The sequence below is a fragment of the Hermetia illucens genome, chromosome 4, assembly GCF_905115235.1.
Source record: "Hermetia illucens chromosome 4, iHerIll2.2.curated.20191125, whole genome shotgun sequence".
In the NCBI taxonomy this organism is placed as follows: Eukaryota; Metazoa; Arthropoda; class Insecta; order Diptera; family Stratiomyidae; genus Hermetia; species Hermetia illucens.
In genome coordinates this window covers 116668128-116690210 of record NC_051852.1, presented here as the reverse complement: position 1 = coordinate 116690210, position 22083 = coordinate 116668128, and the positions used below count along the sequence as shown (strand labels likewise).

General features: G+C 36.7%; 1 protein-coding gene across 3 annotated transcripts in view; it reads right to left on the bottom strand.

The window, feature by feature from the left end:
- LOC119655117 (histone H3.v1) overlaps window positions 1-21547 on the bottom strand; it is a 28495-nt gene extending 6948 nt beyond the window's left edge. For all 3 annotated transcript variants that reach the window (XR_005249880.1, XM_038060839.1, XM_038060841.1), the window contains exon 1: window positions 21086-21547. Coding sequence is in view for 2 of the 3 variants with exons in the window: in XM_038060839.1 (XP_037916767.1) it covers window positions 21086-21137 (52 nt within the window). In the remaining variant the exon portion in view is untranslated. The remainder of the gene's footprint in view (window positions 1-21085) is intronic.
- Window positions 21548-22083: the final 536 nt, after the last annotated feature.

Genomic DNA, 22083 nt, shown 5'->3' with positions numbered 1-22083 from the left:
CGATTTCAGTTTCGAACCTGTTCTCCCTTGGCCAAAATTCATTATGTATTCCGTACACAAACTACGTTATGTTCCATTTTTCACTCCTCCATCCCGAAGGAAGTTAATCCAGAAGGGCTGTTAGCATACAAAGCGGCCTGCAACCATAAGAGTAGAGATCCGACGCGATTTAAGTATTCCAAAACGATCAACCAAAGGAGACTGGTGCCGAGAACAACCTACGTTTCTAATTTACCAGACTGGGTGGAGTGCGGGCAACAGTTGTTTCCTTTATGAGAAACAACCATCTTTTTACTTTTTCCAAGTCAGTCCTCCATTTTGCAACAAAATGAAGAATAAAATAAAATGTTTTTTAGATTATGATAAAATCCGTTGAGCATCTTCACAGGAATGTTCCTTAGAACGGAGTTAACCCTCATCAAGAGCCGACTCGATCCAGTCAGATGGCTGCTAAGTAGCAGGAATCTAAAGAAGACCCTGCTGGGAATAAATCCTTTTGCAATCTTTTATCTCCATTCTCATATCACATCGGCAGAGTCAGTAAGAAATATTTCATCAGAGAATTTACAAATAATCTCGCGTCTTTCATTTTGTTATCGTTGAAAGGGTTAAGGCTGCGATTGCACAAATGGAAACCTGAGATCCTCTGGGCGCTGTTTAGTGTGCGCCAACCAGACTCCTATGGATCAAGCCGTTACCTTTAGTTTTTATACTTTGCAGCATCTATATCTCATCTATGAGTATATGCATAGATAAAACGATCTCTGGCAAACGAAAATCATCTTCTTATTCAAGTCAGGTACAGGCTAAAGCCGACATTTTCAATGCTGATACTGAATTCATCTCAGCCACCTCCAGAATGTCTTGAGCGAGAAGATCTTTAGTAAATCTTTGAAGCACCATCAAGCGGTGTTCTAAGGCCACACATGTTTTTGACAGGCCAAGATCTTCTTGATATAATGGTAAGCATAGAAAGAGCAGTGAATGCTTCTAAAGTCACAAAGATGCAAAAAAATGGAATGGCCGTTGCAATGTTGAGAACATTTATCTATTCCAGTTCCTGGTGGTATCCACATCTTCTATCTTAGTCTGAAGAAACAGGTACTTAAGGTTAAGTAAAATCATGTCTAAAGGCAACTCATGTCTAGACGATTGACAATGACCGATAAATTTCTGCGATGCATAGATGAATACGAAGGATATTTCCATGGACGTGGAACAGGGTAATGTATGTTTGGTCGGGCTTGCAATGACTTAATGTTATTCTTTATGATTAAGTCAGGGAATATTTCTTTTCTGCATGGCTAATGGAATCCATTGGAATTTTATAAGATATGGGAACTTCTCCTAATGATACCTATTTACCAGTGTTTGCTGTACAGAGAATCTCATAATTTCAACCGGATTAAACTTCTATATTGGCTTTTGGTAAATGTGGTTGCAATTGAGTATTGAAAAATATAAATGAAATCATTTAGCTTCTTCTTCTGGTTTTTCCAGTCTGTACAGATTGCCGTGACTAAATTGGATAATGTTCCATTATAATCAAAAGAGAAAAGCTGAACCAACTTATTAGGTGATTGGATATCAACCCCCTGCAGGTGCATACTTTTTCGAGGTATCTTAAAGAAATACTGTACTTAATTTGAAAGCGCTCCGATATCTATTCACATAGGTGAATAGTCTGTTATTTTTTTATAAAATGGTTGAGTAATGTAACAAATCCCTGTTTCAGAAAATTGCCAACTAGAAAAGAGTTTATAATTATATTCTGATACGCAATCTGAGCATGGGGTTAAATTCTGAGACTTATTTTTTCTCCAAATTTCGGAATTTGGCCCCAAAGCATCCGTTAAACGGCTTTGAGTACTAAGCCGTCGCAACAGTCGAGGTTCAAATTTTACTGGTTATCGAGGGATTTGGTTGGTGATTGAATGTCGGATACCAGTGGACTCCGCTATGAAGGTAATAATAATGGGCAAGGGCAGTATTAACTACATTGCCTGCTAGTGTACTGTTACGATTTTGAATCTATTATGATCAATCAAACCCCTGATCTTGCTTGCTTTTTTGCTAAAACGGATAGAAATTGCTGCGCTAGCAACATAACAATTTCAGAAAAAACATCAGCATCGCAATGAATATCAACTGACTTCATAACAGTTGCGCAAATTGCGCCAGAATCACATTGGATTTAGGCTGGACATTGTGAGCTTAAGCGAAGTGAGATGGTGACTCCCCTTTGCAGCATTGTGCTTCCGCACTTTGAAAAGCCTTGTGGTAGCAGATGCAAATTCGGCAATGAATTGATGCTGACCGCTACTGAAAGGCGCACCCGCTAACCAGCTTGTTACAAGATTTTTGAAGGTTAACACAGTTGGGCAGTGCTAAGCTCCACCGGAGATTTTCGATACAGGGGAAAAGGACGCTTTATATGAGCAACTTCACTCTGTTCAGGAGAAACTTCCTAATGGTAACATTATGATCATGTTTCAAATTTTGACAGCATTTTAATATTTTTTTTTATTAATCACCTGCTTTTAAAACTAAAAACTCCAATCATTTTAAAAATTATTGAATTGGGCACATCTTGAATTTATATGTGTGCTTGTTTTTTTGTCTAACTTACATTGTGAAGACTTTGCCAATTTCTGGCACTAATAACATAGTTGAACTTAATAATACAGCAGAATGGCATAACGTTTAGAAAGATAGCATAATGGGCGATTGTTTTTGGTAGAATCTGGTTATCCCATTATTCCGACTTTGAAAATGGTAAACTTTAGAATCAACGGCTGGGGCAGAGGCTTTGAAAATATAAGTCTTCCTACTCAATAATTTTTACAAACGCCTTCTTCAACGGAATCAGCGTAAAATATTTTGCTTTTTTGGAATTTATCTACCATACAAATTCTGAAACAAAACATCAAAGCATAGTAAGGAAAATGCCTTAAAAAAGTACAAGTGCAAAATAGTGAGACTTTAATATTCTGCATTGGAAATTATGATTACCGTCATTCGGAATATCTCAGACTATTTATTCTGCAAAAAATTTAAACTGTTTGAGAGGAAAACCTTCTGTGATGCTGTCAAATGCGTGACAATTCTCGCCCTGATTCTGCTATAAAGATGAAAAAATTTAAGGAAACATTCGATTGGGCATGCCTCTGACCTCACCCCAAGTGATCACCATCTTTTTCTGCTTGAAAAGAGCAGAGGCTAGACGACATACACTTCAATACGAAGCAGTAGTATGACATATTAGATAAAATATTTTGAAAAGTTTAGCGCAAATTTTTGGCGTTCTTCATACTATACGACGAAGATATAATTGATTTTAGAACAGCTTTCTAGGAACATGAGGAGTCTTAAAAAATGTGGGAATCAAATTCTTGCGAGTTGAGAATTTTAATGCAAGCACTGGTACACGTAATTTGCTCCATAGAGAAGGCTTGGTTAGTTTTCTTTTGTCAAGGGTGGAGAGAGGCCTGGGTCCGTTAGTATCACTATTATTATGTAGCAACCAAACAAGTGATATGCAATAACATAAAAACCAAGACAGTTAATAACTACTTTTTCAAGCTAAAGCCTGGAATTTTGTACATTGCCTCACTGTGGCCTTAACTAACTTTAATATTTTTAAACCTCCTAAAAATATTTCAATGTTATGCAATCAGCTTAGATACAACATAGTAATCCAGTAATAAGACCGGCTAAACTGTAAGCAACAATAGAGGAACTCTTCCCCCCAAAAAGGGAAAATATGTGTCTTTGGTTGGGAAACTGATGACGTCCCTTTTCTAGATTAGCCATGGAGTTATCTTAATCGATTACCTCGCAAGATTGAAAACCAGTAGACAAGTACTTGTATCCTACATAAGAATTATTGTTGACAAGTTGAGGAATGAAAATTGCGGAAAAGAACCACCCCTAGGGAAAAAAACAATGTTTAATCTACAAATCACTACTCAAATTGTTTTTCTGCCCATCTTATTCACCAGATTTACTCCTTAATCCAGGTTTGGTGAGAGGAAGGTGGAAAGGGGGGACCCCCGCCTGGTTCGGACTTTTTTTGGGGACCATAGACCAATTTTTGCACGTAATTTTCATCCGGGCCCGAATTTCCTATCTACGGCCCCGCCCTAAATTAAAAGTTGCGTTCGAAGGCCAAATATTTCGAAACATTCTCTTGAGGCCATTACATTCATAAAGTAAATTCAACAAAAAAAAAAAAAATTTCGTGTTTCATCTAACAAGATCAAAATTAAAATTTTATCCTTGAATTTAATAAAAACCTAAAAATATAAATTTCTTCATAGTTGACATAGGATACGCAAATTCGAAAGGAATTTTTGCGTTAAGAGCTGGCGGGTTTTTTCTCAGAAAACCTTCAAACTTCGCCGAAACTATACGAATCAAGAAAAGATGTTTTACTTGAAATTGAAGGCAGTCTTTTTATCACGAGTATTGGTCAACAAATTCCTAAAACCCTATTCACGATGCTCTGCCCAGAGCGAATTGTAAACCAAGAGCTATCCAGCAACAAATCATAAATCCATAACCGAACACGTATACCATAAAGCATAATTCAGATGAGCTTGAAAACTCAAAACGATTCAAGATAATGTTGAACTGGCTTGAAAACAGGAATTCGAAAAGATCCTTTACTCTATGTAATAGAGAAAAAAAGGCATAAATTATGCAGTCAACAAAAACATGACTGGATATATTGCTAATATATTATAGAATAGCGCTCTCTTAGCAAATATAACCTCCCAAAGAGAGAGATATTGATTGTGCTAAAGAAGATATTCAAAAAATAAAGATACCAAAAGAAATGCGAAAATTTCTGAAAAAATCTTTGTCATGTCAACTAGTCCCTCACTCCACTAATCCTTCTCAGAATAACTTCAAATCCTTATTATAGGTAACTTTAGCTTACAAGGGCTATCATATTTCCAACAGCATTTAATTGACCCACAAGTTCAATTTTTTCCAAAATTTATCAAAATTACAGATCCATGATCACAATAAGCTGTCGCACCGGGGTTTCGCCGACTTCGAGGTTAGAAGGAGAGATATCACGAAAACATGGTGATCTATATATTTTCCACTTCCCTATTTGAAAGAAGTTTTTACCGCATTTAGTCTTAGAATATTATATATAAATTGGTTGTGCTCTTCAGTCTAATAGGTTTCCCTCGCTGTTTTTTCTTAGCCACGACATTTTACCATACTATCAAGGAATGCGTTACTAAATTACCTACAGTAATTGCACCTATTTCAAGATTGAGAATTTTCAATGAGAACATTTTTTCACAGATGCCTCATAAAGCTTGCCTCTGCTTTCCCCTACCACCCCCTATTTCTCAGAATCAGAATAAAGCATTCCGAAACACCTTGCATTCAAACCCATCACGAACAACCAATAATACGAAACAGCCATGCAAAATCATCATTGCAGACTCTTTGAAGAAATAACAAACCATGAAATTGCACATGTAATTATTATGATTTCTCAGATACCTTTGGACTTCTGCACCGAGTCTGTAACATAACCATCGGGAAGTATGAGGCTATGCAATTTCATACATTTCTGTCACGCCTACAATGGTGCCTTGTGGTACAACGCAATAATTTCGTCTTGAGTTCCTTCATATGACTAATCGGAGCCCCATTCATTCCAACAGTCAATCCTACGTTACTCAGCTGTCAGACCCCTTTCAAGTCGTCTTAGCAAACAAGTCAATCAAAATGAAGTAAAATTATTACTTTAAATGAAATGCACAGCAATAATAATTACCTAATGGTAGACGTTTACAATAAGAATGGAGAAAGCTTGATGCTGGAGTGATGGGGAAGAATCTTCTGATGCGAATGAAGAATTCAAGTCTGTTCTCATGAAACGTTCATTGATTTTCAGTCAACCTGGGTGAAAAGTGCCCTTTTGGCATGCACCGGTCGCATTGCTGATCCCGGTAGTATGTAAACCGTTGACCATATCATCCTCGTAAATGTAAGCATTGCATGCACCAGCATATGGGCATGCCCCCGGCTGATATGAGTAACAAATGTTACGCACATGTGCTAACGCTAGAAAAACCATTAATGGAATGCGAGTAGTAGCAGCCATCTATTCAGTATTCACGCAAAGTATTAAGAATAATTAAATCGGAAGAGGAGGAAGTCACGTTGGGGAGGCCTTCTCGAGTTAGTAACGACTAGTCGGCTGTCGACTCTGATGATCAGGTCAATAACACTTTTGTCATAATTATTGTTTAATTTGATGGATAGTCTTCATTTTGGGAATGGAGTTAACTAAGCGGTCAGGTTATTTCATAAAATTTGAACGGTTATCCAATTTGAACGGGATAGTAATAGATTTCACGCTTCTGGATAGAATAGATAGAATAGAATGCAAAACGTTAATTTACGGAAGTTCAAAGAAGTTCTGCTCCGATGAACAATAATTAACATAAAATATTCTTGGACTCAGTGGAACTTTCTTGAATGACATGGCTCTTCTACCTAAGGGAGTTGTCGTTGTGCAGAGAGACAATAGGATAGACGCAGACCATAGCCAATGGAGCAATTTTCTGAATGGTCAATCACAATGAACTGTAGCGCCGGGAAATGATTAATCTTTTTATGGAAGTATCTACAGCATACGCTCTGAGTGATTTAATTAGACACTAGAAAGGAGGAGTCATATTAATTAGCCAAAAGTTAATAGTTCAGATAGTGAAGGGTGGATCATTGATCATTCTATGATATTCATTCATCGAACTGAAATACAGAGCACCATTCAAGAAAACTAACAGATTTCAGGGACTGAATATCCCCAATCATCATACAATGGCTAGTCAGTCCCTCGAGTTAGCGTCTCTGGTCTCGATCCTGATTTATTGATAGTTGTTAGTATTTATCTTTGTATTCATCCGTTTCTGCGGACTCATTTGGACATATTCACAATGTTTTTAATTAAACTGAAGTACAACTCTGTGATAAACAAACAAATAGGAAGAAAAAAAATGAATAAACTACTGGTATATTCCACAGGAGTAAGTGGGAAACAAGAAGATCCATCATTCGAAGGAAGGAGCTTAGAATATGCCACTTATATATGGTCCTTTCTTATGGATGGAATCGAATGCTTATAAATGTTTGTATTTACTGTATTGGTATACTCTCATATGTGTAATCCATTACAAAGATTTTAGGATCAGGCAAATTTTAAGTTGAACAAAGTAAGGATTAAGAACGAGCACAAAGCCTGAGCTTGAGAGAAGGCTGATTAGGAAAACTAGTGCCAGTTGGAAGAGGGTTATCTGCAACTAATTATAGGTGGGGGTGGGGGATGGCTGAAAAGAAACTAAACGGCAAATATGTACTTTATTAACAAACAGTTTATGCGCAATCGCGGAGATTAACAGATAATGTGCAATTCTACGAAATAAAATCAGAAAATCACTCCTAAATCCAAAAATGGTGCTCACCCCAATCTTCGTTTCATAGCAAAAAAATTGAAAGTACCGTCAAAATTACAAATTAAATGATAATAAAATCTGTTCCAAAATAAAGTTGGCATATCTACGAGGAACTCCTCGTAATTTCAATTGAAATTATGGGACAAACCTCCACGCAAGGCAAATCACACTTTAGACTTTCACCAATTAATGAGTTATAATTTGATATGGAATTACAAATAAATCCTAAGCTTTCCAAGTAACCGAAAAAATGTCAAACCTATGGATGATGCAATGACGAGACGGACTGTTTGTCGCTCTTTCAACTTTGATCGAGCCCTGACTCCTGCACGAATGTTTATGTGCCTTATTACACTGATAGGAGCTTAAATTTTGAGAGGACGTTAAACTAACATGATTTCCTATCAACTTAAAAAGACTGATAGCCAACCTAGTATAAAGCACTACTACCCAAAATTTAATTAGAAACATTATCTCAAATCTTGTTCGCGAAAGATGATAGATGATTAATACAGTTATCTTCGAATGAACCAGCAGAAATTTGATAAATTCATGACTAACATGATTGAACCATGCTTAAAGTGCCGAAATACTGGTATGAGAGAAGCTCTGTCCACTGAAGGGAAATTAAATTTAACTCACTATCATGCAATTGAGATTTTGAGGTTTATTAATGGGATCTCACCAACGTCATCATTACTAAATCGGGACATATTTAACTCCTTCCGACAAAACCCAAAAGGATGTTTTGCCCAAAATCCGGGGTAAATAGGCCAAAAAGTGAGAGACAGTTGTTTCCTCATTGGTTAAGCCTATTATCAAGCGAAGGTGGTGAAGGTACAAACTAGGCGGTTTATAAATCCTTGAAATGTTTCAGGCTCATTGTGTCTGTGGAGCAAACACCGTTTTCAGCCCATTGTTCCCAGGCCAGAGGTAAGATAGCGTCTAATAAATTTCCTCTGTGCTGGACAAAACTATCGGTGGCTTTTTGTATCGTCAAGTATTTTACGAAGTTGAAAATACCTAATCAACGCCCCTGATTCATGTCGACTCTATTCCTTGTAAGAGCTTTAATTTTTTAACAATTAAGATTTACTTCAAGCTATTGAACTGAAATTATCTAAGCCTGGGAAAACTGCCATGGCATCAAGGAAATTATAAAAAGGTGTCGATAAATGTTCTCAATTTGACTAAATTGGAAACCAAGACATTTGAGGCGTTAATTGAAACTGTAGGAGTTAACAAAAGCAGCACAGTCGAAGTGCTCGATAAGGAGGACTATGAAAATAAACTAACTGATTTCTCAGAAAAGGCTTCGTCATCAAGTAAACCCGAAACCATTTCTTTTCTTCCTAAATTTGTATAATCTCCCCAAAGCCCACAAATGAGAAATGCCCCTGAATCTGGTCGTAAGCTCGGTTCAATACCAACTGTAAAATGCAAATTATATCGCTGTAAATTGCGGTCCAATAAAATTCAATCAAATTTATAGAAAGTTAAAACCACGGGGCGCCAAAAGCCTGGTTAAGCACCATCGCAGAGGAAATCATCCGAGTGTTGAGTGCTATTCTTTCCGCGTAAAGTATGAGTTAGAAATTTGCGCTAATCATAATTTTTTCTTGATTTTGTTTGGGTGGATAGTATAATTTTCTTCAACCATTTCTCTCGTTGATGTCGTCCCACACTAATCGGCAACCAAACGCTGCTTCCAAACATCATCCAACGCAGAAGAGTGGTGTTTTCAAAACCTTAACTCATTGTACCATGAAAATCCTCTAAAATGATCAATGAAGGGTTACAGGATAATTGGTATGAGAATAAGCGTCTAGACAGGGTATTCTCACGTAAGCAATATCCGATCCTTTAGATGTACCAATCGATTGGGTCAAACTACATATATATCAAATGTATTGGTAATCAAATATGGAAGGCCCTATACAAACTCGGAATAACCAATATACCAGGGCGCAAAGTATCATGTGTTGGATTAGCGTGAGGTCAAAAGGGATCTCCGCAGTGGAGTTCATGAAGATTACATTATATCTCAGTCTTAACACATGTATGAAAAGTTCAGTTCAATTCAGTATAGAGCGGTTAAACAATAAGTAGATAGGCAAAAGATTTTCTGGATTTTCAATCCAAATCGAACCAGGTTTCACATTAGGCGGGTTTATCAAATACATATCCTACATACATCTTTTCAATGTTAACAAGTCGAATGTACGAAGCCTCCAATAATTTATTTATTGAGTAGCGTTGGTTTTACTGAAGCTGCTGATGAGTATAATATCGCTTCACGCATTGATGCCGCCAAAATAGCTTCAACCATTGTTATTCGAAGATATCCACCTTCACACAGTATTCAATGTCTGGGAATACCTAGTTGTTGACCATGTGGATCACACCTATTCCGTCCAGTTAAGAACTTGAAAAAAAAATATTCACTGAATTCCTCTCGTGATCGCTACCTTGAGTTCAAGTCGGAAGTAAGATCTATTTTCACTCCACTATCTAATAGCTTTGAAAACTTTCATATCAACCACCAATGCTTCCGAGCACCCCTTTTCGACCAAAATTATTAGTTGTGTTAAACGTACACAGCTGGGTCCAAAAAATAAGTGTCTAATGCATCACGGATCAATTTATTTCATTGCTACGAACACAAAGCAGTCCTGAAGGGCACATGGCAATATTAAAGTTTAACCGGTGGTCCAAAAGATTGAACCTTGTCCATAAGCTCCATGAAAGATAACCCGTTAATCAAACTTCCCTCATGTGAAGATATAAACTCTGCTATCAGCATTAAGTTAGCATTATCACTACATATCAACAATGAAGTATACGAGTAAATAAATATGGGGTTAATGCTTCGGCCACCAACAGTCTCAATCAACATGACTTTATAATCAGCAACAACTGCAGCCAGCAAGCCAATAAAGTAAGAAAAAGGATAGCGGAACATTCAGTCAATGAGACTCATAATAAGCAATCAACCTACTTCTGAATCGTCAAAGAAACGAAGCATAAGCAAATGAAGTAATAAAATTTATGGATAAGCGCTCGATTACTCGCAATATCTTAAGATGAGCCCCAGTATTGTAACAATAAAAGCGGTCATGTCTTCCCAACAATGTACGCTGGGTGCTAATGAGTCATTTTAATATCTCCTTGTCTTTAATACCTACGACATTATCTTTATCTGACTTCGACTAGGCTTATTTTTCCGAAGTTCTGAAAGCAAAGAATAAATCAAATTCCATCCAACCTATCCAACACGAAGGAACAAACCTGCCGTATTCAAAGCCCCCATAAATTAACTTAACACTTCTTTGAAATTCAATTTTCCCTTTTTCTATTTTTATCCACATCGCTTAAAGGTTAATTAACTCGACAATGCAATGTTCCCCATTAATCATCGCATCTATTTAAAACACTAGTCACATTTTCAACTTTTCTTTAACACCTTTCTAATTGTCAAGTTAAAATGGTGGTGTTGCGGTAATCGTAGGAATAATGATGATTACATTTTACATGGCATGGGCAGTTGACTTCTCGGCGGTTCAGTGTTCTGACCCGCAAGGAAATAACTATTTCCGTTCATCCATTCTTAATTATTTATAGATCCATTTGCAACAAAGTTGAAGGTAGGGAAGTATCTTCATGCTGGTGGCTGGTTTATTAGCTGAAGAGTGAAAAATTGCTGTTTGCACATGGTTGTGAATATGGAGTAGGTATGTTGGGTGCAAGCATGCGAAACTACGATTTATTTATACTTTTCTTATTAGCGGGTTTTCTGCTCTCAATTTATTTGACACAATTTCGTTGAAAATTGGAACAAACCGAGAATCAATTTGGCCGGAAATCAATTAAAACCCGTGCATGAAACTGATGGGAAATAATCAGCCCGGAAGAAACTTGAATTAAGGTTGAAAGACACTTTGATTTGATTTAGGTTCAAAAACAAGATATCAAGAATTAAAACCACAAGACGATGAAGCTTCCACTGGTCTGATGAAATAAAAATTAAGAACGCATCTTGGTCTTAAGAAAAAATGTCTCCTTATACTAAGTGCATTGGTAAAAGTTTTCACCAAAATTTAATTATTGTGATATGTACTTTTGGGATCTTAGACGAGTTGACCTAAGAACCAGATAATATTTTTCTTAACCTCAAGCCCGGGTCGGGTCTATAAAAAACCGAGGATCATACCTGACCGTTTTCACGAAGGAATCCTTATTTCTATAAGTTTTACGGATACGCTGCCTACCCCTTTGCTTTTCGAACTTTGACATATAAGCGAGTGCCCAAGAACAGGATATACATACTTCAAAGTCGCAAAAAGGAAACCATTCAGCAAGTTTGAGCGGATCTAGGTGAATCTAGAACCTCTTCGGCAAATTCAAATTTTCGACCTCCACATGTACATCTGAGTACTTGGCGTAGAAAAGTAGAGGAGAAGTGCGGGCGTCTAGGAAAATCGTGGTTACGGCTTGGGCTGGTATCGCCCTGTAAGACCGTTTATTTTCGCAACTAATCGCGCCTGAACCATAACCGACAATTCAGACCGGTATTTGACTATGCTGATGGATGTTGTAGCTACGAATTCGCAAGACTACAATGAAATGTTTAGTTCCAGCAGAATAGACCCACGTGTCAACGTTAAAATAGGAGCAAGTGTGTGATAAAGGATATGTTTTTTCAAATCTGATCCCGTGTACCGAGGAGCCAGCAGACTTCTTTCTATGGGTTCACTTCACTTCTTTCCAAGAGAAATTTTTCTGAAAGTTTTTTACAATTTGCGTACTCGATTAAAAAAGTGTTATAATCGTCAAAGTAGAGATTTTGATGATATCATTTTTATAAAATCAACCTTAGATTATAGAAAATTAGACGAGTTCAGATGCAATAGTTTTCTTTGTTAGAATTTTCAAAAGTTCATTCCTTCGGGATGTTAAACTTATTCTATTATCCCTCAAAACAACTGTTTCCTATCTGCGAGGTTCGTCGCTTCAGAAGACACGTCCAAAGTATCTTTGTCTTAAAACTAAGGAAGCTGTTTATAATGCTTACAAACTGCAGGATTGCACCAACTTTATCTTCACTTTATCTACAAATGGCCGAGCCCCTTCCCTCCATTTACTCCAGATAATAGTCTAAGGAACAATATCCCCTTGGAAGTAGTATTAGGTTCCATATCTTAGTTTTAAACAAAAGTAAAAATGTCACTGCAGGTCTTGAATGAAGTGCTCTAACACACTTCAAGGCCCTGATCCAACATGGATTGTTGCGCCAACGATTATTATTATTATTGAAATGATCTGCAGGTAATGGATAAACATATTGTTCCTTAGGATTCTGCGTTGGAGCAATACGACTGAATTAGTACAAAAGCCAGCTGAAGTATCCAAGTAAATCAAATCAGTCAGCAGATTGAATTGGATCAACAATATCGATAATTCATACATTCATTCATATATAGTGAAAATATTCTACAATTTATTTTCGCAAGACCAAAACCCAGTCTACCATGTGCAGGTGCTCTTAAACATATAAGAATCCAGAACACCTGTTTTCAGGGCGCTTACCGTGAAAATGCTCTTAATGAAGAAATAAAAATGTATCATTTCCATGCCATTGCCACCTGACAGAATTATGTGGCTAAGTTCCAGCTAAGCAGCAGTAACCAAGCCCATCCCAATCACCTGTCTCCGAGCGATTATGTTACCTCACTATCTGCTAGAACGCAACGGTAGTATTCTATATGTTGCTAGTAGTGCTGCATTCTTAGCGTGCATATTACTAAGCGGTTGATTGACCGCATGCATCAACCGCATCCACTGAAAGCACATGAGTAAATGTTCTTACGCGATGCTGCTAACGTTGTAGCAGAAAACTTGCATGCATGACGTTCCTCTCTATCCAGAACCATTAAAATAAAGAACAACCAGGAAAAGAAGCCGATGAATGACATCTATTCAGCCTGTAATAAAGTATCTAATATCTATAGTCAGTGAGACAAAGTAGATGGTAACCGATAAAATTATCGATTACTGGGTGTACCACAACAGCCTTTTTGCATAATGTTTAGATTGAATCTTGGGTGTGAAATGCTAGAAGTCTGCCCATAGTAAAATAATGAAGATGAAAGGTTTGATGTAATAGATGTCAGCTTCTTGTGGTTATGAATTCTTAGGCGAACGTTGCAAGAAATATCTTCTACAAGGAATGGTAGCTAGAGGCAAAATTAAGACAAGTTCGATACCGTTAACTCTACTTGCGGCTTGCGTAAAATCGACCAAGAAAGCAATTCTTTTATTTCAAGTAATTAAATGAAAACATTTTGTAGTGGAAGCAATAGAAGAATGTGGCACAGGTTGTGTGAAACCAAGGAAAAATTCCAAAGAAGTGTGCCTTGAATAAGATGCTTTTATTATTTAATGCACAATTGTGAGCACTTGAAAAATGCATATGACCTGGAAACCAGTGAAAATGAAAATATTTTGAAAGCTTGAACAAAACTTGAAAGGTGCATTGCATTATCTAAAGTCTTGTGAGACACTAGCTTATTGTGTATTATTTACATTGAAAGGAAAATTAAAATTTGCAACAAAACCGAGCCACCAGCTTAGATATTTAAATTGACGCATGCACAACTACTATAATGAAACTGAAAGGAACTGTGCACACATGAATTATTCCATTCCAAGCTATTCATTATATGTGAGAAAAAATCTTTCCTTATGTCTGCAGATAAGTTAAGTCAATTCTATCTGACAAGAATGAATTGTGCCTTCTCCTGAAAGCCACAGATATTCGATTAGCTAATTTGCTTAGGTGAAGGATTGCGTTCATATTAATTTTTCGAAAAGTGTTTTCATAGATATTCCCTCCCTCCATCCTTAAAAAAGACAAAAGAAAAGATAGATCAGTTTGCAATGTTTGCAATGATTGGTTTGGGTTTCGGCCACAATAGAAACGAAACCCTTTCGAAACATAATGGCTGCAACTAAAATAGAGGCTTTTACTAATCAGGGTACTAGTTTTGCTAAAATACTGTAAAAGTGACCCCTTTTTATATTCACAAATGTAAAAATGTTAAATGCTTAAACATTTCACAAATCTCACAGTTAGTTTCACTACCAGGTTAGTTAGGTATAGCTCAGAGAAGTTTTTTCTTACGAAATTGTTTCGACGTCCTTGAAATCTTACTTCTTAGAATGTAGAAGAAAACTCGATGCAATTGCTCGATACAGTTGCCTAGACCTTTCCAATTTTTAACTTTTATAATGGTGGAAGTCAGCCTTTACCGGAATTTGTCTCATTGCGCAAAAAGAACCTGAAATCTTGCGCTCAGAAAGAAGCGGTCAACAAGATCATCAGAAGGAGGGTACGCCTTCTTAGTTGCAATATTTGCAGTGCAGACTTTCATAGTGTTGCGGCTAAAGCCAAATGTTTCAGAAATACTAACAAATATTTTGACTGGCCACTGGGCTAAGATTTGTAACACCGGTGAGACTCCACTGGTGTTTATCGAGCTAAATTGCAAATTCAGTGCTACTAATTACCGATAATGGAGCGGTATTGAACCACCTCTTTCTTCTTTTATAACAGAATTGGGTCCCGATTATTGGGACTGAATGGCAATCGCCGGTCTTTGGGGGAAAGGCGTTTGGACTTTAAACTTGGTTAATTTGAATGGAATTGAATACACAGCATGATTCGTTATAGATTAAAAGATCTCAACATCCTGAAACACTAGATTCGACACAATGAAAATGACTTTGATCTATACCTGGAACAAGTTTACGAAGTAGTAATATAGGACAATGCTTACTTATTTTCGAAAGCAAATTAAAAAATGTAATAAAGATCAAAGCTCCTAATTTTGAATAAATGATGATATTTTTTTAAAAGTGTTTTGTGTGAAAACAAATTTTGACACGAAAAACACCTCCTGTGAATATTCTTTGGAAAAGAGGTTGAATTACCGTTCCTGGATTTTAAAATTTCTATAAATTATACTATTTAACTTCAGCTGGCCAAAAATTTGAATTATGCTCAAATATAATTAACGTAGGAAGAAGATTGAAATCGAATTCAAACAAAAGATTTGAGCGAGTAACTTGAAATTTAGGTCGAAAGAAAGCACACAAATGACTGGCCTCTCCATTTTTTGACTGCATTCCTTTTAGTCACATGACTATTTTCATCAATTGATTGAGTCGAATAGTGGATGGCCAATATTGCTCGTGGAGTTTTCCTATCTGTTTCGGAGTTTTCGTGGGGCTCATTTGCGTTCACCCTCCATTTCAGTAAAGGGCTGGAAATTCTTTTGCAATCCATCTGCCCGATATTGGCCATAAGTGAACCTCTCTCGCGGGGTCTAACAATTTTATGAGGACTTTCTGCTCAAAGGCATTGAATATAGGCAAGTGGAATACGATGTCTTTAGAAAAAAAACTCGTAACGTCACTATGACACTGAACCACCAATCATGAGTTCAACAAGGAAATGGCGGTACACAATACTGCGACCCGTATAAGGGAAATATCTCTCTTAAAGGAAGGATATAAGTAGGTAAAAAGTATACACATATATCCTAGATGCCGAAATAAAAGAGTAGATTCCGAAAGGCATCATCATGAAACAAATAAAACGGAAGATACGCCAAACATAACAATTTCAGCTCGCGACAGTTTTAGATATCTAATTAGGACTTGTTTTTGCTTTTCGCTAGAATTATTTATTATACTTACAAATACCGATATTTCGGGAACCACTTCTGCCGAAAGGCAAAAATAAGCCTTAATTATTTGAAATAATTCTAGATAGCTACGATAATTTATAATGAACAAGAGACTGTGGTTCATCTAAACGCAGCGAAAAATACGGAAGAGTACGTAATAAATAGGTTTATTTCCCCAAATACGGAATTTCATTCGATTCAATTGAACATCAACCGCTCTATTTCTTTATTTCAGATTTATTTGAATCCGGTTTGTCATAATTGTTGGTGTTCATCTGCTGTTGTCGGCTTATTTCTCCACGCAGTATTGAGTGTGATGAAAATGAAATTGAGGTGTCTTATTGGGAAAGGGTGGGCAAAATGATGAGAAAGGCAAGATTGTGTGGAAGGCTATACAAAGAATTGAACAAGGAAAGAAAATCATTCACGAAGTACATCAAACAAACGGTGTGCGCAATAAGGTACATCAGTACATAACTTCTGACAGGCTGACCCAAAAAGGAAAGGTTCCATAAAAACATAAATTTTAGCCAAAAGCAGAAAATTCTTCTTCAATTTCGTTCAATTTTTTACATTATTGGAAGCATGCATCGCTTTTAGTGAAAGTGTTATGTAACTATAATTTCACGGCCTGAATAAGCACGGATAGCCTGCAAAATGAATAGGCAACTTAAATCCTTACTTCGTGTCTTGATAAAGAATGTTCAGAAATGCCAAGGACTTGGCAATATAAATTGAATCACCATGTATGGTAGATCGCTAACCAGCAGAATTGACTCAAGCAGAGTTATGGTTTGGCCTCACTTTGATTCATTTCGGCACTAGTGAATGTTACACAGAAGTTAACCGTAAATCTCAAAGGTGCGCTGTTCTACAGGTCTAACCAAATAGTGACCTACACGGACAACATTAACATTATATTGCGGTCATCCATGTCTGCGAAAGAGATTTTTACATACCTTGACCAAAAGCTGACGAAGTTGGCTTTTGAATCTATGTAAGCAAAACAAAAATAATAAAGGAAACCGGAAAATTGACGCCCCTCAGACAAATATACTATAGAAAAAGTAGGCAGCTTTATTTACTCTTCGATATGTAATTGGTAAGGAGTTTCAACGAGCTTGACAAGAGTAAGAGATCGATCTAGTCCGTATATAAAGTATTCTATTCCGTCCTGGTAACCTTGATTCATCCTGGTAATTTTAAATGCTAGTTGCATATACAGGAATACGAAGCTTTGCGTCTACAAATCAATTGCAAGACATGCGTTATGCTTTGGATGCAAAACGTGGACCCTCAAATAAGTATCTGAGAAAGTATTGAATGCCTTTGAAAGAAGAGTTGGAAGAATAATTATTGGATTGCAGCGCAATCGAGACCGATGGCAGATCTGGTGTAACCACAAAATATGTAATGAACTGGAAGTCACCAATTTCTTCAAAATGGAAATATTCGATGGGCTGGCCAAGTGCAACATATGAGCATTACTCGAATATCTAAATCAGTATCCGAGAAAAAACCTGAAGGACAAAAATGAGAAGGAAAACCAACATGAATTCAACATTCGAACATACCGCATTACTCCTGGGATTCAGGAATTAGAAAATGCAATCGAAGAACCCAGATTTTGGAAGCAGTACATGAAGAAGACAAAACAGACTATAGACCCAACGAGAAGGACTCCGTCAACAAGAAGCCTTTCTGCAATATCCGAATTCTTACAAGGAGGACATCAACAATTTATGAATCCCATGAATCTCTAATAAGACTTCATAGTTTGAAGGCTTTCAATTACGTAATTTTTCATTGTGAACCGCGAACTGATAAAACCACGTCACTCATCACCAAAGTGATACATTTGTTGTTACTTACTCCCTGTTCTGGTGCATCCGTCAGAAATAATATTGCAATACTTTCTTAGTGGTATACCATGATGGTAAGGATCGAAAGTAATATATGTTGCTTGCATATTCCTCCAGAGGCTAGCTAATAATAGGGTGCCATAAACGAGGAAAATAGTTTTGTCGGTTATACAATCTACTTTGAAAGTGGGCTAATCTTTGATTTTCATTGGTTTGATTTATAATACACTTCAGTGTCCTCAGTTGGCAATCATTTTCAACCGTCTAAATGCCTACAACTTTAAACGTTAAAACTTTTATGGAGTAGAAAGGCATTACTTTTTTCGCAACAAGAACTTCGGTCAATACATACCTAAAGTCGCGTTAATAAATAGTGTAATATTGAATGCGCTCACCACAAAGTGTGCTATTAATTGTATTTCTTACCCAGACATAATTTAGAATTATCACACAGAATTGAATCGTATCAAACTGAGCTAAGTTGCCATAATTAAGAAGCAAGAAGGTATTATGTTCTTTCAATAAACTTATGAAGAAAACTCAAAACTCATCGGAAAAACGTCCGTAAAACTCTAAAAAAAAAACGATTTTTGGTAAGCACCTTGCACCAAGTCTTTTAAAATGATTTGATACGAGGCTTCGAATAGTTGGGAACAGAAGAAAATGCTGACAGTAGTAACGCGTTCATAGAAATTAGTTTTTACCATTGATAATTTTACTCACTGTTGTTCTTAGGTGCACTAAACACCACAAGTAAGTCTGTTTTCTTACAGAACAGATAATGGTAGTTAAGCCTTTATTTTTAGAAAAGTTGGACGCCCGAATAATTCTTTTGTTGAAAATATCCTTTACACAGTCGCAAGTGGAAACTATTCTATCATATCCCGAATGTAGCTATTGATTCAAATTCTAATTTCAGTACTGTATACCGTCGCATCAAAGGAAAGGGAGGCTGAAAATATTACACAAGTTGAATATGAGCATACATCGGGCTTCTCCCACTTCTTTACAGTTTATTAATATGCTATTTTTGCGTGTAGCTATAAGCAAAAGCAAAGCTAAACGAATTAATTTCAGTAAAGTTCGAAAATTTTTCATTTACACGTTAAGAATTCCTAATTAAGAGCGTTATTTCGCTAACCACGAAGGATAGGTAGCGTAAACTTCAATTGAAATAATTTAACCGTGGTGTTTCCTATATAACCAAGCTCAAGGTCTCTTTAGAGAATTTCAACCCAACAACAGGTAACAAGTAATATTCAATATGCAGCCAATTGATTTTGTGATAAATATTCAAACGGCGCATATCTTCAATAATCAAATTCTATTGTTCTCCCAAACGCTCACTGTTGATTTCCAAATCATTCGTCTTTTTGTCACATTCATCATCCCGCCAACCACAAACGACCATAAATAATACCCAAAAGTAATGAACCCAGTAACAAGCTTCGTAAGTGATAGAAACATCCGCCGAGACTGGATTTCTTCAACGCTTACTTCAGCTAAAACTTAGAATTGTACTTAAACATGATTAACGTAAACCAACTTCAAAGAGGCAGATTGAAATTGAATTCAAACAAAAGATTTAAGCGGCTAACTTTATAAAATTGAGGTCGGTAAGAAAGCTTGTAAATAGTGATCTAGGCGCGCAAAATTTGCTGAATGCAATATTCTAGAATTATTATTATTGAAAATCAAGATGATCGGATTTTCGAGGCATTCATCAGTAGGTTTCTGTTAACTTAAAAACGGATCACTATTAAGGAAAAGTTTTAGAGAGAATTAAGACCAAGTAGGTAGCCGTTGGGCATGTGGAAGAATTTATTCTGAAAGTATGTTTCGTATGTGAGTATAAACACAAAAACAAAGCCATCAATATTTGTTTTTGGAAGGCAGTTCTTCCGAAAAAGTGGTAAGGACATATTAGAATCTCATTCCATATCTAAAACCGCTTTGTCAATGTTATACGTTCTGATCACAAAGGAATTGAAAAATCATGGCCTACCTCTGGTCGTGATAATTTTAAGATGGTTTAGATTTACAAAACAGTTTAATTCAGAACTGCAATTCATGTTTGGCGCAAACATAAATACACTTGCTACGATCAGCAACGTCAATACCAAAGGGAAAGTATCTGTTGTAGGCAAATAAAAGAAGATTTATTGGATTCTAACTGTTCACGGTATAATATAAGAAAAACATGAATATTCCGAATTTGAAGCAAAGAAATGAACAGCTCTAAACACCCATCAGTTTCAATGTACATTACATTGGAAACTCATTTCCATTGCTTATTTCAGCATTTTAGAATAACTGAAAATAGTTGATGTCTTACACGATGGGGAATAAATATTGCACAATAAGAAACTTTTAAGATAATCTTCACTCATCCCTAGAGCCTAAAAATGCTGTGTAACCAGCAAAAGTTTCACAACGTCCCCTGTAGAGTAGAAAAGTGAGTGAAAATGGTAAGCTGGTAATCAGTTCATTTACCCTAGATGTGGAAAGGCAGGGAAATGAATAAAAAATCGCTTAAATGCAGTTCAATACGAAGTTCATTTTCATGTTTCACTTGAGGTTCTTGAACCATAATCTAGTATCTCCATTGAGATGTAGAGAGAAATTCTCTGCATTTTACCATTTTTAGCTAAATATGAATGTACAAGCTAGTCGACCGCTCGGCATCATTAGCTCTTTGGAAATTTCATTCAAGGGTTTGTATACATATTAGGTTAGCACACCTGAAAACCTCTTCCCAACAAAACCAAACAAATCCTTCAACATGACCCTCATATTTATCTGATTTCAACTTTATGAATTGATTCAAGAGTGTCCACTCGGACCTTTCTGTTATCTTCCCGCCATCATCAACACTTCCAGAATTTATGTATTTTTTCCCTTCACATTCTAATAGATATCCTTTTTTCAATTTTTTTCCAAACATTGTCATCATACTTTTGAGAAAAGAAACAACAATCTTTTTACCAACCTGCAACACAAGCCAGCACGGCACAACAGAACACAAGAACAAGTTTTGCCATTTCTACGAGTCTATTTTTCCGTTGATTTCGTCGCCTATTCAAACAAACAAATAAACCGCGATAAAGTCAACACCCGATTGAACTAAAAAGGACAACCGCAAAGAATGAGACTTTTTGTACGTTCTACACAGTTTTCACCGCAATAGGATATTTTTTGTCACTTGGATTCGATCGAGGGTATGTTGCTGAGAGTCTTTTTGTCTTCGGACGACACTTTCTTCTTTCTTGAAGAACTGATCACAGAACACTGAGAACGATTTGAAGACGGACGGTTGGTTTTTAGTAACCACACCGCGAGCAACGAAAGAACCTCGAGCAAACGTACAAACAAAGAACAACGCTAACTTCAAGAAGTGAAGAAAATCACCGATCGTTTAAAGAAGTTGTTCTAAAGTCAAGTTCACGAACAAAAATGGTTGAACCTGATTCCAGTGTTTAACTTAAAAGGAAATTCCCCCACCAAGCTCACCTGGAAGTTATTCTTCTTCTTTGCCATCATCATCTTCTTCCTCTTATCATAACTTCTTCTTCCTCAGGTGTGTACTAGCATAGCACACAGGTATTTTGTGCCATTAGAATGTGGAGGAACGCACGAGACCATCATCAGCATGATGATGATCATCATCATCGTGTTCGTCGTCATCATCTTCGCGATGTTGTTGATGATGATGATCATGATGGTCATCATTTTGTTGGGCTCTGATCGTCTTCGCGCATCATCACGACCCCGGAGCTAGTAGTAACAAAACATCACAAGAACATGGTAGAAACCAACCAAAGTCTTGTTTCGAAAAGCTTTATCGCTCCGTTCCAAGGCAGCGCAACCTTTAGGTACACATATCTGCAAGATAGAGATGTTTGTAATAATTACCAAACGGTTCATTTTCGTTACTATTCGATTTTCAGAAAATCTAAATTAAAAATTAAGCTGGACTAATGTTGTGTT